General features: G+C 44.4%; 1 protein-coding gene across 5 annotated transcripts in view; it reads right to left on the reverse strand.

Moving 5' to 3' along the window:
* Positions 1-6,174: 6,174 nt before the first annotated feature.
* ARHGEF12 (Rho guanine nucleotide exchange factor 12) overlaps positions 6,175-18,014 on the reverse strand; it is a 74,212-nt gene continuing 62,372 nt past the window's right edge. For all 5 annotated transcript variants that reach the window (XM_068659032.1, XM_068659031.1, XM_068659029.1 and 2 more), the window contains 7 exons: positions 17,069-17,158; positions 16,841-16,917; positions 16,231-16,458; positions 13,885-14,370; positions 11,896-12,212; positions 11,077-11,149; positions 6,175-10,466 (listed from right to left, as the gene is read on the reverse strand). In XM_068659032.1, coding sequence (XP_068515133.1) covers positions 10,456-10,466; positions 11,077-11,149; positions 11,896-12,212; positions 13,885-14,370; positions 16,231-16,458; positions 16,841-16,917; positions 17,069-17,158 — 1,282 coding nt within the window. In that variant the 3' untranslated portion in view covers positions 6,175-10,455. The remainder of the gene's footprint in view (positions 10,467-11,076; positions 11,150-11,895; positions 12,213-13,884; positions 14,371-16,230; positions 16,459-16,840; positions 16,918-17,068; positions 17,159-18,014) is intronic.

Below are 18,014 nucleotides of genomic sequence, written 5' to 3' on the forward strand. Positions count from 1 at the left end.
TGTGTTTTATTTAAAAGCTTCTGGTATCTTTGTGCTCGAGATAATTCAGCGAGGGAACAAACGGGGTTTAAACTGCCTGCAAATAAATCTGGTTGGGGAATAAAGACCGTAACCTTCAGGGAGATTTTGAAGCTGCCTCCTGATAAAAAAAAATAAAAAAAAATTAAAAAAAAATAAAAAATTAAAAAAAAAAAAAGAAAAATGGTGTGTGGGGAGAGCAGGGGGAGGGAAGGCATCCGAGTGGCTTTAAAATAGAGTCCGGTCATTTTCTGAATGAGGCTGTCTGAGAGCTGCTTGCGATGACCCAGAAAATGCTGTTTGGGGAAGGCGCTTTGGGGCTGGATGGCGAAGCCCCCGAGAGGTGCTGGGGGCAGAGCCCCGCTCCCTGCATCCATGCAGGGTGTAAAAAAGGCTGTGCCACGCAGGTGGGTGGCTCTGCCCCTGTTTTCGCAGAGGGTTTGTCCCCTGTGATAATCCAGCCTGGATAAACCCAACCACCCTGTGCGCCTCGCTGCCTGTTACGCACCCGAGCAATTAAATTACCTTCTCCCTCTCCGCTGCACGACGAGGGGCTCTGGTTTCAGACTGACACCAAGTTGAGCCGTGAATCATTTAAACAACTGCCACATTTATCTTCATAGGTGTCTGGATTTCAGCAGCAGAGTAAATAACAGCACCACTGTATAAAGAGGCAGTCAAACGCGCGAAGCGCTGAGAGATGGCGGGGATAAAAGGCGCTGCAAAAGGCAAGATTCCTCTTTCGATTGAAATATAAAAAGTAAATCTATTACAGACGTGCCAGGTTTCCTTCCTTCAAGATTCATAACAACCTTCTAGTGGTAATAGAATATGTCCAAATTAGATAATTTTATAGATAAGAGCAGCTCTGAAAGAACTGGTTAGCGGAATAAGTATCTCGTGGTAGTTACATAAAAAAGCCCATCTAATTATATATATATATTTAGATGGCTCGAAGAAAGTTGGTAGGACGAGTTAGATAAATAAGGAACATTTTGTGGAACAGTTTGTTTGCTTTCTTTTTTATGCAAAAAAGGAAATGGGTGTGAATTGAAGGGAGCTCAAGTCAGGAACGGCATCTGCGATCCTGGAGCTGGATTTGGGGCAGGCACCCGCAGCCCCTGTGTTGTGTGGCTCCCATTTAATCTCATATTATATATATATATATATATATATATTTATTTATTTATTTATTTTATATATATATAAATACATAGTTAGTGCCCAATGCACCACACGGGCTTGCAGGGCAAATCCCCGAGCACCTTTGGTGGCAGCCCGGTGCCGTCGCAGTGCGATCCAGCCTCTTCAGACAATAATAAATATTGGGCTGATTACTTGCAGAGCGTTTATCTTCATTTGGATCTTTGTGTTCCTTGCTGTTTGGTGTTCTCTCCCTTGTAATTACTGCCATCAAAAGATGTTGTCTCCATTCACACACCAAAGAAAAATAAAAGCAGTCGTTTATAAAGCAAGGGGGAAAAAAAAACCACCACCTCTTTTTTGAAACGCGGTGAAAGCAGAAGGTTCAAGAGACTTTCAGGTGAGAAATAATTAAGCAAAGAGCGTGATGAAGAAGGAAACTGACTTCAGAGACGTGATGGGCCCACCAGTGAGGGATGGCAGCGAGGGAAGGCAGCAAGGGATGCTCTGGGCTCTGCCGTGCCCAACGTCCCCTCTGCCCTGGGAGGAAAATTGAGGCTCCAGGGCTGCAAAATTCTCTCCAGGGCTGCAAAATTCACCCCAGAAGTCCCTGATCCAGCTGTGGCTTGCTCTGGGACACATTAGCTTGCCCTTAAATGCTCACTTCACCAGGCAAGGAGCCTTGGGAGGCACCCGGTAACTCTCCCGTTTGGTGATGGGGCCTTTTGGGCTCATGCAAGAGATAAGCAATGGCTCGGCAGCGACAGGGGCAGTTCTGTTACAGCCAAATAAAGAAATTGCACAGGGATAAAGGGAAAAAAAAAGTTCAGTGTAAGATACGATTGAGGCTATTTGACTTGGGCTGCGCGCAGCTGCTGAAATGATGATGATGAATGGGGCAGGGAGGCTTTGGAAACGTTGCGAGCCTCTTTCTCCCAGGATGGAAGTTATGGTAAATAAATAAATAAACAGAAATTCAATATTTGGAGGTGAAATACTAGGAAAAGGGCAAGCGCGGCAGAACACGGAACAGGCAGTTCTTTAATCAGCTCCTCGTGTTGAATAGTAAGCAAGGACCAGAACTGCTGGAGGAAAGGGAGGGCGCCGCTGCTGCCCCCTGCGCTCTCATCAGGCCTCCGAGTTTTGGGGAGGAGAGGGCAGAAGGGAGGAGGAGGAGGGGAAACCATTTCAGAAACGAAGACCCACAGAGAAGGGCTTAATCTCCTTCTCGTCACCAAGGTCGAAGGGAGGACAGGTGGATTTCCATCAGAGACATCTTTATAACGCCAGAACCAAAGCGTTTCCAACTGGAGCTGGCGAGCCCAGCGCAAAGCTTTCTCCTTTCCATGCTAATTCAGAGCTGAGATGTTGTTTTAGCACCAGCTCTGGCATCCGAATTGAAGCTTCAAGAGACAGGAGGAAGGAAAAATGTGCTCGTTATTATCCTAGTATAACAATAAACTCAGATAATATGAATTATTGCAAAACCTCCAGAGAGCTGATAGAAATGTAGATTTACTCTCCCATCCATGGAGCTCCACTTAATGCAGTTTATTCAGCAGCACTGAGTAAATATCAACAAGAAGGTTAAAATATTGATCAGGGAAAATACTTCACGCTGAATAAGCCGCAGACATCTGGAAACAAACAAACTACTGCAAGAAAGCGGCAGAGATATTTTGGGCCTTTCATCCTGCCAAAAGCCCAGCTGATGATTTGCAGCTGTGAACGCCCATCTGGGGAGGAAGACGGGGAGGAAGAGATGCTCGGCGAGTGAAGCAGAGAAGGAAGCCCTGATGGTTCATCGGTTTGTGCTGGAGAAATGCAGGAGGGTTCCTCTTTAAACCACGGGTGTCTAAAAAGTTTGGAGCAGTCACTGAGCCGACAGCTCAGCGCAGACACCCAGCAGCTATCAATCCCGTGCTGTGCCACTGCTCTCAGGCACTTGACACCTAAACGTTGGATCACACAAAGCAAACTCATCCAAGCTTTCATTTTTTTTGAAAGCCGTGCCCTGCCTGGCTTCATCTATCTGGTGATGCATTCGCCTGCACAATAACCAGACCAACTGGCAGGGAACACGTGCCAGGGACTAGGCAACTTCCATTCTCTTCCAGCCTTCATAAATATTTTCGGGGAAGAAAAACAGCAACGACCTGAAATGCATCGAGTAGTCGATAAAAAGAAAAGGTCATTATAGACAATCCATGGGAAATACAAAGTCACCCGCGCCAAAAATGATCCTGGAATAAAGCAGAATGAAGTCTTTTGCCATTTGGGATGGTGCTGGTAGGAGAGAACGGCCACCCTAATTGGACAATAAATAACCCTACAGAGCAACAATCCAGGAATGAGTGGCTGTGCAAGAGCAGAAAATACCTCTAGGTAGGTAAAGATCCCTACACCCAGGTGAATACCCTTGGGTAAAGGCAAGGAGAGACTTCCCAAGGATGAGTGGGAGGTGGGTGGCTCAGGAGCTGCCTTACAAAGTCAGCACTGCCTGCACCTCGGCATCCCAAAGCAGGCTGCAGTTTTGTAAAACCTGCATCAGCTCCGGCTACGAGAGCCAGGCATGGCCATGGAAGAAATATTCACAGCCACTACCAAGCACTCCGATGTTTCTGGGAGCGCGCTGCATGAGCGCAATACTTCACACACAACCCAGAAACGACACAAACCCATCGGAAGGCAGGCTCCTTGAATCCTCGCCGGTGTTTTCTTCCCCTATCTGTGGCAGGCAGCAAGGAGAGATTAATTCCATGATCGGGGGTGTGAAAGCTCTAAAAGATGCGGTACGGCTCTTCCCCATCCCTAGCTGGGATTCAAGGGCACAGGCTGCGGGAGCAGACACAAAGCAGAATCTCAGCTGTTTATTTTGAATCATTTATTTACAGCAGCGCAGTAAAGGGAATATATAAAATAACATTTAAATAGGCAAAACACGAACAGCATCATTAGGAAAGCATAATAGAGCTCAGATTACCAATTATAATAAAGTAATCTCTCAAGAAGCTTCACATGCATACTGCAGAAGGGGAAAAAAAAAAAGAGAGCTCAGTATTCAGAAGTCTATCTGCTTTAGTTTGTTTTCTGTTTGGGTGCTGTTTCCTTTTTTTAAAAAATATTCAATCGCTTTTATTGGCTTGACCACCAGAAATGTGGGGACATCATTTACCAGGGAAGTGGAAGGGTGAGAATGGGAACACTGCTAAATGATAGGGATTCATGGAAAGCGTCCTCTGCGGATAACGCAGCAAAACAGCGACCCTGGCACAAAACCCACAGCACAGATGTTCCCTATTAAAAAATTTGCAAGTTCCCTCAACGGCAAGTTTCAGCTTTGCTTCTCTTTCAAATTCCTGTTTGATCCTAGTGGAGGAAAAAAAAATAAAAAACAAAACAGCAAATGCCTGGGAACGAGGAGCCTCCAGTGCTGCCTAACACAAAGCTCCCGATACGCGATGTCCCCGCAGGCGCTCGAGCCCACATCTTGCAAGGAGGCAAGGGCTGCCAAGCACCAGGGGGAAGTTTCTTCTTCTAGAAACTCCGACTTGGTAAAACAGAGCAGAGCCTAGCCAGGCACAACACGAGCCTTCTGCTGCACACATCGCTTCGCACATACGCGCTGTCTTTGTGAACGCTTTTGAGACTGTCTGCTCAAAGGCAGCCTCAAAAAGAACTTGCAGGAGGAACCCGAACTTCTTCAAAGGTAAAAAGTTTAAAACCAAATGCATGCAGAAGGAAAAAAACCCACACAGAGCACGAGCAAGCTACCATTTAAGCCCGACGAACCCTGGCTGACATTTGATACGAAGGTGCAGCTTTCTTTTTTTTTCCAGCTGAACAGCAAGCGCTTGCAGTTATGCTTCAGGGGAAAAATTAGTGCAGCAAGACTCAATAATGAAAACTGGCAAGGTACTGAGCTCTAACATCACGTTGAAAGGCTACACACTGACAGCCCCTGGTGCCCCAACGGTTAGATTCCGCTTTAAAAACAAGAATAAGCTTGTAAGTTAATAAAATCAACTCACTTAACTTCCCTGGGTAATTGTTCTGGTTGGATTTCAAACCACGCTGCCAGAGACTTACAAACAACCACAGCAGCAGGTGAGGTGCCGAGCTATGGGAACACAGAAGTGCTGTAGCCAGGTGGGAATTCACTGCAAATGGCAAGATCCCACCTCCAAATCACATCCAGCAATTGCAGAAACAAAGGCAATGAATGGCCACGGGAGCACTGCGAGCTGTGCCAAACAACCGGGACGTCACTTACCGTGGGGAGCCTCCCGAAGCATCCTTCTCAGCTCAGATCAAGCGGCAGATCTGTGGTTTCTTGTGGTTCGTGCTTTGTCCTAATTCCTCCTTACTAGAGGGAAGACACAGGGACATCCCTCCCCATCCAACAGAGACCACGTGTGGCAAGGAACCGGCCACCACCCCCCTAACAGGCAGCTGCCAAGCAGGCGCTTCTCTGCTGTGATTTCAGCAACTTTCTTTTGCCCAGGCTTAGCTTAACTCTTATTATAAACCACGTCCACACCCCCGTCAGATTGCTGCTAAAACCACACCCACGCTTTTTCCTTTTTTCCAGTTGTTTTTCTCCTATGGACATTCATTTTAAAGGACCGTCTTGGGCACCCACCTTTGGAGGAGCCACACCAAATGAGACGTGCTGATGCTCTCCGAGTCCAGGCACATCCCTCTCCTGCGCTGTGAGGTTAGGATGGGGATGAGGTTGGGGTCCTTACAGTGAACTCACTGCCTAGAGCCATTTGGCCCAAACACTTCCTGAGCACAGGAGAGCATCGCTCAGGCTCCCTCTTCCAGGAGGAGCCCCAGTGCACGCAAATGGTGCTAACTGGGAGAACTGGGAATTCCACGTTTACCAGAGCAGCTACAGATCCTGCGAAGTCACCAAATGAAAGCTTCCCTGGCCCGTCAGGACAGCTTGTCCTGCCAAATGCTCCAAGTCATTAAAATAAAACCACCCCAAAATCCAGCAGTCAAAGCACGTTTCCTTTAAGCTTATTTAATGATATTTGAAACGCTTAAATTTTCTATTTCCCAGATCCTGAAAACAGATATTTTTTTTTAAGTGACCAATATTTAATTCCAGAAACATACAACCTTATCAGCTAAGTCATAAAAGAGCTATTTTACAAACATACATCTGGATAATTAGAACAATAAAGTCTTTTTAGACATTCAAACATAATCAGTAAAAATACAGGATTATTAATAAAGATTTTTGTGTATTTTTTAAAGAATACTTCCAGATTTTTTTTTTCTTCTCTTTAAAGTAAATCTCTGTTAAGAGTACATGATTGTATGTTGTACAAAGAAAATAAAAATATTCTAGTATGAAGAGAGCTCCAAAAGACTTAATTCAAAACAAAACAGCAGTGTTTTGGCTGCAGTATCCCTTTTGCAGTACATCTGCTTGTCAGTTGGCACCTTTGGGGACGGGGAGGGAGGTCAGGGATTTCTTTGGGGAACAGAGAGAGAAAACAACACCAGATACCATCGAGCACTGAGAGCACAACCAAGGGCCACCTGCAGAAGCATCAGACCCCTCTTCTAACAACGGGGACAGTGTCTGGAACTCAGAACATCTCTTTTATGGAGATAGGAATAGTGCTGGCTGAAAGCTGACCAAACCCACCTAGACTTCTGAGCTCTTCAGGTTCACCTTCCAACATCCTCCCTTCTGATCCCACCTACAGGATGTTAAAGAAATCTCCCTCCCTGCAGACACGGCACGTTCAAGGACCCAGAGTGGCCAAAGAGCAGCTTGCCATTTCCTCCTCTACCCCTCCAGGGGAGAAGGAAACTCCCCTTTCCAGACAGCACCCAGCCCACTTTTTTTTTTTTTTTTAATTTTATGGTTTTTTGTGTTTTTTTCTGGTCCATGAAGAACCCTTAATAGCAGAGAAGAGAAAGCACATCTCAGAAGGACATGAAAGATGGTTGCTGTACTACATCCTTGTTCCCATGCTAAGAAACCCTTGCTCATCTTATACTGGGAGAGGGGAAAAAAAAACAAACACACAAAAAAAACCATTGGGGCAGAGGGGCCGGGGCAAACAAACCAGAGATCACCGTCCTGCTCTGCTGTCCAGTCTGAAAAAGGGAATGTACAATCACCAGCCAGGAACAAATTAAAATGCTTTCTTACACTGGGAACTGGAATTTTAAACAGGGTAATCTTATGGCTTAAAGAAGGGGGGGAAAAAATGAGAATCCTGAAAAGTGCATTTGAGTTCCAGCTCCCTCCACACAGCAAGCCATGGCCTGAGGTCTGCCGTACAGTAGATGTGCTAGAGAGTTAACGAGGAACCCCTCGTCATTTCAGGTAACCGCACACAGGAGATAAAGGATCCCTGACCCCACCATCATCTTTGTTAGAGTAATGCCCTATTTGTGAGGATGATCGATGTAGTGTAAGAAGGCCAGGTGAAAACAAAACCCAACCAGGACAGAGCACAGCGTGACGTTCATAGTTTCCATACAACCGGGTTCAAATGGGCCGCTCCTCTCTAACACTCCTGAAAGCACCACGTTGTCTGTGTCACCCACCCGAAAAGCTCCTCTGCCATCACCACCAGCCTAGCAGAAAGCGAGGCTGTTTCCCCTTCTATATCCCAAGAGGAGACAGGGACAGATCCGCACCTCACCTCCTGCTGGCCCACATCCATTAGGGGATGGTGGAGAACTTCACTCCAGCAGCTCCAAACGCTAGGATGAGATGGCAAAATGAATGCTCTGCATTCCCAGCTTGCTTTTTCACTGCCGTTACACCCTCAGGGATGAGACACCACAGCGGTGGATGATGCTACAAAATGCTTCAGCAGAAGTGGAAAAGTCAGAGGCTGCGTGGGCGATCACCCCTCCACGACCCATCTGAGCACCCTTAAAATTCATGCAACCTGGAGAAAGGAGAGAGCCACGGATTTTGGCTTCAGTTACAAGGGAAGAGAAGTGAGCAACCAGGCCTCCGCAGGTCCTGGCCTGGCTGGTTTTCAGTGGAGTCTTGAAAAGCCAGAGCAAGCTGTTTAATTCGGTTTGATGATGACTTTCAATCAAGCATGGGAGCCTGCTGGAAAGCTTTTAGACAGCTAAGGTCGTAACAACTGCTCCCGTTTCTGGAGTGTGTAAACCCAGCCCAGCATCGTGCCAACTGACCAAGGGGATTTGAGGGTGGGGAGAACACGAGTCCTTGTCTACAGGGGAAAAAAAAAGGGCTTTGAACACCAAGTCTGGCTACAGCCCAGCTCTTTTTCTGGCAGGATCAGGTAAAAAGATGCCACATCAGCAGAAGGCAGCATTCTACTTTGGGGGCTTATCAGAGGAAGTCTAAATGCTTATAACCAAAGGAACTGGAGGGCTGAAGGGGAGGGGGGAGGTCCCACCAGGTAAGAAAGGAAGCGCTCGGCTAATACTGACAGTATATTCATGCAGGTGCAGCAGGACAGGCCTTAGTGGGTCCCAAGGAAGAAGCAGCTCCTGCCAGCATGGAAGAGAACACTTTGGCTTGTGTTGGCAGTGTAATGCTCCTGCTGGTGAAAAATGACACTTTGTGCAATTGGTTCTTTAAAAAAAAAAAAAAAGAGAGAGAGAAAACGCCTCCCTGCTCTGCAAGGGCTTACGGCTCCATCGTACGATCAGGTCCCAAATCCTTTCTTGCTCAACCTCCGTCTGTCTTTTCATGAATTTATCCCTCACGTTATTTCTAACTGGAAGAACAAGAACCGTGTTTTTTTTTCCAGCGTGAGTAAAAAAAAAAAGGAGAGCTCTGATTCTTTGCCAATAGCTGAAGAGAAACCATTTGTTTTAATGGAGCAGGGAGTGTGATCTTTACGCTGACCAAAGGCAGATTCTCAGCACTTCGCGATCCACGCAATCGCAGCTGCTGTTGCAGTTCTGATGTGTTAATGGGATTTACTGGTCTGTGGCACTGGGGACACAGCTTGAACCACCCTGTGCCAAGCAGGTGCCTGCCCTAGGGCCAACTCCAGAGCAGAGGCACAGCGAGCTTAGGCTGTCCAGCATTAGCTCTGCTGGTAGGCTGGTATTTACCATCTTGTTCCCAGACTGGAAGGAATTACAACAGCAAAACCCATCAGAACAGGCCTAAGGAAGTACTAGAGAGCTGTTTCAGCCTTCTTTGCTTTGCACATCTCTGTTTCACTTAGAACACATTGGCACAAATCAGTGTTTTAAAAAAAAAAAATAAAGTAAAAAAAAAAATAACACCCCAAGCCCTCAGCAAGACATACTTTCAGGTACTAAAATTTACTGGCCCTATAATCAGCAGTACCTGTGGCTAACTCAAATGGCAGCCCTTATTCATTCAGTAGTGAATCAGGGGCAGAGACCCATCTGCCCCACATCTTTGAAACACTTCTGGGTTTGCATTTTTTCTTTTTGATCCAGAGAAGAGTTACAAAAGTGCTGCAGGTCCAAGTATTTTTATCACTTTACAAAGGAGACAATGATCAAAGCCAACAAAGTCAAGAAAAAAATTAAACCTATCTTTCTCCTCTCCCAGCCTAATCTTGCATGTCAACAAAGGAGACCTCTAATGGGAGAGGGGGGAAAAAAAGTTTGCCCAAGTGCCTGGCTATTTAGTGCATGGAAAATTCTTGTTACACGCTTGGTGACATGAGTGTTTCCCATGCAGTTTTTTAATATAGATAGTTCCAGCCACAAGTCATCCTAACACCTTCATAAGTAGCTCTTCGCATGGCAGTTTGATTGCCAGCAGGGAGTGCAGAGTCCAGTCCAGTGAAGTAAAGATACACCTGCACACAGGCACACCCTCTCCCCTCAGACCTGACCTGGTTCAGGAGCAGTGGGAGGCAGGGCGTACTGTATGCAAAGGGCTAGAACTGTCACTACCCAATTAAAATAGAACAAAAAAAAAAAAGGCAGATTAAAAAATTAAAATGTGCTTTTGATACACGGAATGAAGTCAAATAAATACATTGATTTTTTTTTTTAAATGTCTAAATACATTTTTATATCCTACACCCAAAGCTCTGTACATTTGGTTTGGTTTTTCTTTCTGAAAAATGAATTTCTGGTAGCAAGGAGAGGAGGAGTAGAATAGAACAGGCTCCCTCACTGACAAGATAGTGCAGATGCTCCACAGGAAAAGCACCCATGCCCACTTCGCTAGAGTATGGTTCACGTTTGGATGGTCCGAACCCTCTTGTCTCAGAGTCCACGCGGAAGACAATAGGTGCTGGGTCCTGATACTCTTCATCCAATCTTCAGCCACTCCTGAAAACATGACTAGCTCTTCTCTGATGGAGGGGAAAGAAAAAAAAAGGGGTGGTGATGAGAAAGGGAGGGGATGCAATGAGAGATGAATGCCTAATGTTTCTGAACACTGGTACTAACAGAGAAAGCATGCTAATGTGAGAGAGAGCACATTTAACCTGAAGACCTTTGTTAGTAATCCCAGCAATTGCATCTTGAGGATGCCTAAGGCAAATTTGAAAAGGCCCATGACAGCTGCTTTACACAGTATCAGAGACACCCCAGAGAAAGAAAGGACAGATTGAAATCATTCTACATGCTCAAAAATCTTCGTTTGGGACTTTACACCAATCTAGCCTTCTTTGAAATAGAAGTTGTACGTCCTTAGATGTCGGTCTTTGGCAGGTAGGGGTGAGATAGCTCACAAACAACCTTTTCAGAGGAAGGAACAAACTCCTCTGCACACGTGAATCTCAGCGGATTCAACTGACCTTTCTTGGAATCAGCACAGCCTCAGCCCTGTGAGAGATGCTGAAGCAGATGAAACTCTTTCTGTGTGTGTGCGAAACATTAAAAATTGACTTTGTGCTCTTTGGTTAATGCCTGATGCCAACGTGGTGTATGCTACTGAGTGCAGAAGGTGTGCTTGCGTACCTGAGTGCTCTCCTGTGGAGGCTGATCCAGCCAGCCCTTGGCGACGGAGGATGATGTAGTCTTCCTCAACCTCCTAAACAACAAATGAACAAACAAAAAAAAAAGAACACCAAAAGTCAAGTGGTTTTTTCTCCTTTATCAAGTGAACAAAGAGGGCTTAAAACGGGAAAAGATAAGTTGGACTGTGGGTGACTGGAATCAACCATGATGCTACTGTGACCCACAATGGATCTCAACTCCTGTAGCAGCACCTTTATTAGGCCTTCCATTCCCATTCAATATTCCACCTCTTCCTCAGATTTCAGTTAGATTGTCTGGCTGTCGACTTAACATGTCAGTACAGCAATTGTTGTGATGGATGGACAAGCCCCAGTACATACAAAAAATTATTTTGGATATAGTAAGCTTGAAAACTTTGTTATTCCCCTCCTGCAACTTATCACCTTCTTTTAACCTTAGCAGCAGCACGCGACAGATTCAGCAAGCCTTTATGTATCGGTAAGTCACGTTCATTACATTAGTGGTCCCTTCAAAACTCCACTGCTGCAGAAATGCAGTTTTGTCCCACCCCTGAGGAATCTCTCCAAATGCAAAGTAATATACATACCTCCTGCCTCTACAACGCCTAGTTTCTTGTAACCCCACAACGTAATGAAAGCAAAATGGCACCAAGTTTCTCCTTCAAAAGTTTCCAGAGCCAAACACAGAGAAATACGTGACTGCCTGCCTTCCTCCACAAAATTATATTCAAGCTCTTTTCTAAAACACAATCTAAGGAATACGAAAACTCTTCATACTGCAAATGGAAACATACGATACCTTTAACTTTTCAAGGTTGTTCTCTATCTTCTGAATATACTGCATCATCTGCACACGCGACTCTAAAGACAAGAAGTGAGGGCTTGCTACAACTGAGCAGGACTCTTCCACTCCCCCCCAGCGTGAGACCAGCATCTCCTCGGCAAACGGGGAGCTTCCTCCATCCGACTGCGTGTCCCGTGGGGAAAGAGGCTGCTGCTGGGCAGAGTCCAAAGAGGTGTGGCCACCTGCAGTGCACTGGAGAACTAGAGATGATACCTCCTCATCCGTGGAGCTCTCCTGCACTGTTCCATATCCATCAAGGATCAAATAATTTCCTGTTAAGAGAACAGATTTTTATGAACACCTCAGTTCCATAATCACTGAGAACCACTGACCTGTAGACAGTTTAAGCAGACTTTAAGAAGGATAAGTGGTGAAAGGCCCATCTCTTGAGGCATTTTAAAATGGATAAGAAAAAGCATTTGTGAACACTACACAGAATAGCGATTATATTAGACCAGACTAGCTTGGTTCTGAATGGGACTTTAGAGATCAAGGCTGGTTTTTGGACTGCAGTTTGAGAGTTACATGATTAGATGAGCTAATTGCTTTCCCTCCTGTTTTTCCAAACTCTCTGTTTCCAATATAATGTCTGAAAAACCTGCGCTTAATGCTAATGGTACCCACAAACCAGGCTGCTAGATTTGGAGCCTACACTTACTGGTTACAGTACTGAGCATCCCCTTAGATGGGTTAGCTTCAACATTTAGCCTGCTGAAGATAATTAAAAAAACAAAGCAATTACAGATAGAAACGCACTCACAACTGCACCTACTAATAGCATTATATTGAATAACTTCTCTACAATATTACAGCAAAGCCAGCATGTGGAAGCAGAAATGACTGAAAACAGGTCAATCTAATTTTGATGTCCCTGTACAGTTAAGAAAGTAAACAGCATAAGTGGTGACAAGTAAATTAGATCCTTCAAGTTGTTGGCTCAGTTTTAATAATTTAAAATGTTTCCATAATTCAGGGAAACACAAATACACTTGGAAGGCAGCATTTGGACAGTCACAAATTGGCTTATTTATTGGCTCATGATAGAATCTATAAATTCATATTCACAGATAAGAAATTTCAAGACTAACAGTCCTGTAGAATCTACCAGCTAGTACCTACTTCTGTTACAACATGCACAAGATACACCTCAACTTGTGTGCTAAATTTAGTGCAGGGTCACCACTCGGGCTGATCAAAATCACAGGACTTTCCAAACACAAAGTGAGCAAAGTCCCATGAAGGTGCTTACAGCTGCTGCCTCGGAGCTAGTTTTCTGCTGAGTTAACAGCTCTACAACCTTCTTGAAGGGTAGAAGAGAGATGCTTTGAGATGCCGCTCAGGTAACTGCCAAATATAGCAAATGTAATAATAATAGAAATAATGATAAGCTTTTAAGAGCTTCAGACTGAGGGTGAGGTCGCTGGAGACAATTACAATGCAAAGCTAAACTCTAAGTTTCTTTTCTGAAGCTCAGTCAGGAGAAGCCAACACAATAGCTACAAAAAATAGCATGAGTCACGGGGGCTCTGTGTGTAGGGACTGAGGCAGGGCTTTGCCTTCAGGGACAGTATTTTCCCTATAGGGCCCAACAGTCAGCAGGGATACAATATGATCCAGTGGTGCTCACAGCAATCAAGAGCTTGCACTGTGCCCATAAGCTCTGTAAATACAGTTTGTCACCATGTATTAACCCCACAGGATTTTAGTTTCTTCTTTCATGAAATAGAAAAAATAATTAGGTACAGCCCTTTTCAGGGCTAGAATAACTGCCAGGGACGAGAGAACTACCTTTAAATAAATGTCCTAAACTGTATCAGCAGGAGAAGCATCACCATGAAAACATTCTGTGGTTTTCTTTAGTATTTCCTATTTAAAATTGAACTCAGGTCTCTAATGTCAAATCTGGACAGCCTATCATTCAACGAGGGAATGAAATATGCTCACCTGAGATCCGTATTTGCACATCCTCGTCTTCCTTCCTTTCCATTAGTTCACTTTCAGATGGATTTTCATCACTGTGAGCTTCTCGAGCGTCAAAAAAATGCTCCCCGCTCTCATCAGCACCCACCCCTTCCAGCTCTGCGGTTGAGATCTCCAGATTCATACTCATGCGGTCTATTGCTGAGTTACTACTCGATCTGGGGTCTCTCCCTATCAGCTGCATGGCATCCCCTGAAGCTGGTGATTCAGCTGAAGTCCGGAGGCCATAACTAGCTGTGGATTCATGCGTTTCGGTTCTTGGAAGCATGCGGTCTGTTCCAGGCTGGTGGAATTTGCTATCGTCAGAGTGCTGTAGTCCAAGCTCACTTCCACTCTCCGTCTGGGCTTCTTGAGAGACAGTCCTAAACCTGGGAAAGCGCTGCCGGTCTTCAAGGGTCCCCTTCTCAGAAAAGCCAAGCTGCTGTACCAACAGTTTTTTCAGCAAGTCCACTGCAAGTAGAGATAATGTTGGAAAAGCTTCACAGACCATAATCTCCCTAACAGTGATTAAACTAGACAAAAAGGCCAAGCAGAGAGATTTCAGAGCAACCAGCCCTCTCATTGTTCATGGTAGAAAAGATGGGTAAAAATAAATTAAAGATCTGAAGCATTGTACCAATACCTTATTCCACATCTCATCTTACAAGTAAAGGCAAAAACAGCAGTACAAGTTCCATCTTGCTTAGGAGAAACAGAGAAATCATCTACTGAAATTACCCAGCAAGTGAATCGTAGTGCAGGTGAGTGCCCGGGTGTTACCTGCCCCTAAATGAACTAAAAAGCAATAGCACTAACAGGGGATTCCCACCTTAGAAATCAGCATATCGAGAACATGCCACCCGACATCAAATAACAGATCAAAACATAGAAGACACTTTCTCTAAAATTTCATCTAAATTTATGCTTATTTGAACTTCAACCCACATTCCTTTAGCTCTCAAATTAACCCAGCCAAACACTTCATAATAAGTACACATCGTTCAAAACAGAAATACGGTGCTGCCAAGAGCCTAAGTACACTGCTCGTTCTCACCACACTAAGCTCACGTAGCACCCAGTAAAAGCTGTGAGTTCACTCAACGCAACAGCCTAAGAGGAAGGCTCTTGTCAAAACGTGAGTGACCCACAGCTGCTGCTGGAGGGCTGCTCTAAGAAGCCTGAGCAGTTATGAGATGCGAGGTCACTAATACCATCTTTACACACTTCTCTTACTAATAAGGTTCTCTATCACCTGCCTCTAAGAATACCTCCTAAGAACATTTGTACAGCACTCAGAATTAGAAGAGGGCTTTGAATCCTATAAAAAGGAGAAGCACAAATGGATCAAAAGATCCGAGGTAAACTATTAGGTTGCAGAAGACTGTCATTACTTGTAAAAAGAGAGAGGGAGAAGAGGGAATTGGGGCCAAGGATATGAATGCTCTGCATTTTAGTAACAGCAAATGATCCACAGAGAAGCAATACAGTCCATTCCCTTCAAGTACAATTCAGGGACTTTACGTCCATTTCAAAGTTGCCAGGGAGAGAGATAGGAATTAATGAATTCATTCAAATTTTAGGAAGTTATATTTAGAAAATCAAGGAACTGGAATGCTGGATCTGATCAGGTAGGTTGCGGAGCCCTGCATCCTTCCTCTGAAAGGTGTACCACCAAACAGAGGAAACACTTAAAAATCTAAAACTGATCTTACAGAATTATCTGTGCATTGGGAAAAATTCCTTTCAGTACACACAAGTGTCAATCTAATTATACCCAAACAGCTTCCAGACTCTCAGAAGATCTGAACCTAGACTTTGTTAAGCTTGTGTAAAATATCCAACTTCATTTGCATGATTTTGAAAAAAAAAAAAACACAAAGAAAAGCCGAAACATATTCTGCAACTCATGCAACTTCTCCTACTCCTCTGGTGCTCTGAATGTTAAGTCCACCGGCTAACTGCATCATCTCTTAAAAAATCTGCTGACTAGCCGTGACACTTTACAGCACTGCACAAAGCTCTGCAATGTGATTTTGTCATCAAAGCACTTCCTGGGCAGTAAGTAACAATTCATTACTACCCGCATTTTATACATGGGAAAACCACAGTAAAACAGTAAGATACCTGCATCCAAATGGCCTAGCGTATGAATTTTGAACTCAGAATTCCTTCGTGTCAGATCTACTTTGGTTTGCTACGCTGTGCTACAGCACAAAGAAATTTTTTATTTAATAGAAGTGGGCATTATTTTAGCTTGCTGATTCCAAAGGTTGACCTAACAATCTCCACCTCCAAACCACATGCTTCCAGATGCTGCTCCACGATACTTACAGTTCCTTAAGGCATCCAATGCCCACTGCCCTCCTGATACCGACGGTAAATCGGTGGCTGCATGTTCATAACATGTAGAAGTATCTTTAAGCGTCAGGTCTGCCTGCTGCACTTTATCAAATTGTCTTTCTGTCACAAGAAGGCTTTCTACCTCCGACTTTTCGGACATGGTGGGCGAAGAAGTCTGAGCATTCAGTATCAAGGAAGAGTCTAGGCCCAAATCTTTGTCTAGTAAATAGAAAACATACATTCAGGTTAAGCAACTATGGAAAATATGATGTTAAACTGCAGAAAATTCTGCTTCACATTAACTTTTTCACAGTGCTTCTGAAAACACTGAAAAATACAGTTCTTGAGCATGGGCTTGGTAAAAGGCTGATTTGTTCCTGGGGAAAAAGGATTCTTACTCAGCAATTTATAAAGGAGATGGAAATACTAAGAGGGATGTTTCCAAGACGTTCAGTATCACTTCTCCACATGACTCATAAAGAAACCAGTCCTTTCCATAAAAACGTCAATGCTACCAAAATTGCCCCAAGACACAAGGAATATGGCTTTGTTCTCTATGTAGCAAATTTACGGACACCTTTTACTTGGCCCACTGTTTTACCTGGACTTTGCAGACTACTGGCAGGAATGTCATGCTGCTCTTTGAGCTTCTGCTGCTCCTCTTCTTCACGCTCTTCTCTGCAGGGAGGAAGGTATGAACACAAGCTTTTAGTCACCTGTATCTGAATTACTGCATGACAAGCAGAGCTCTGGCTGACAGTCTTTGAGTAAAAGGGGGGTTACCAGAAAAAGAACACCAGCCCTTTCTCTTCCAGCTATTTTTACTTACTCGCCAGGTCCCGACTGCGGTAATGGAATCACTCTTCTGGTGCTCTCCATTTTCACAGTCCCTGCCATCTGAGCTATAAGGTCCTGCCACCTGTATAAACATATCAAATAAAAATATGCAAGATGTGAAGCACAACAAATACTGCTCCATTCAACAGTTTTTAAATCCAGCTAATATCATCACTGCTTTTCTTATCAACAGGAACGACTAATCCTGTTGCATTGTTGCATTAGTTTTTTTAATCCTGTTACAGTCAGTGCCTCAGTAATACCTTGCAGCCACAAGTGAAACACCGCAGCTTAATGCTCACCTCACCAGGATACTGCTCAGCAGAAGGAAATGAATGACAGGACCTTAGCAGGAGCCATCAAGTGAAGCACTTATATTTATATATAAATACATATGAAAGCATTCAGTAACCTTTCACACAGAATTGAATAGTTTAATATGTGACACACTACAGCAGTTGCTACATATCACACAAGTCTATGCCCTGCTTATGGATTGGAAGAAAAGCACTTGTACCAGAGAGGAAAAAGTGTAGGGAGGGCCTCACATGCAGGCACTGTGCATGCTGATGATGCCAGTATCAAACTCTGCAAAACTAAAAAGCGGTTCTGCAGGAAGATGCAGGATGATTTCAGTGACTTATCTGGCAGTCAGTCACAGACCAGAATTGCAAGGGTATGATTTTTTGTTTTATACATATCTGTATATATAAACATACTCATTTATGTGTATTCACCCTCTCCCTGCTTTTTAGAAGCTGGGAGATACTATGCTTGGATACACCCCATGGAGGTAAACAGTTATGTTTTCAGCTAAGCTTAGATAAGGAGCTCAGGTAATTCATGGACACCTGCAGAGTTACTACACACAAGCAGATGTAAAAGTTCTCTCAAGTGCAACAAATCACACAGCAGATGGAACTGAACCAATTACTTAC

This window comes from Anas acuta, chromosome 23 (assembly GCF_963932015.1).
Source record: "Anas acuta chromosome 23, bAnaAcu1.1, whole genome shotgun sequence".
Lineage (NCBI taxonomy): Eukaryota > Metazoa > Chordata > Aves > Anseriformes > Anatidae > Anas > Anas acuta.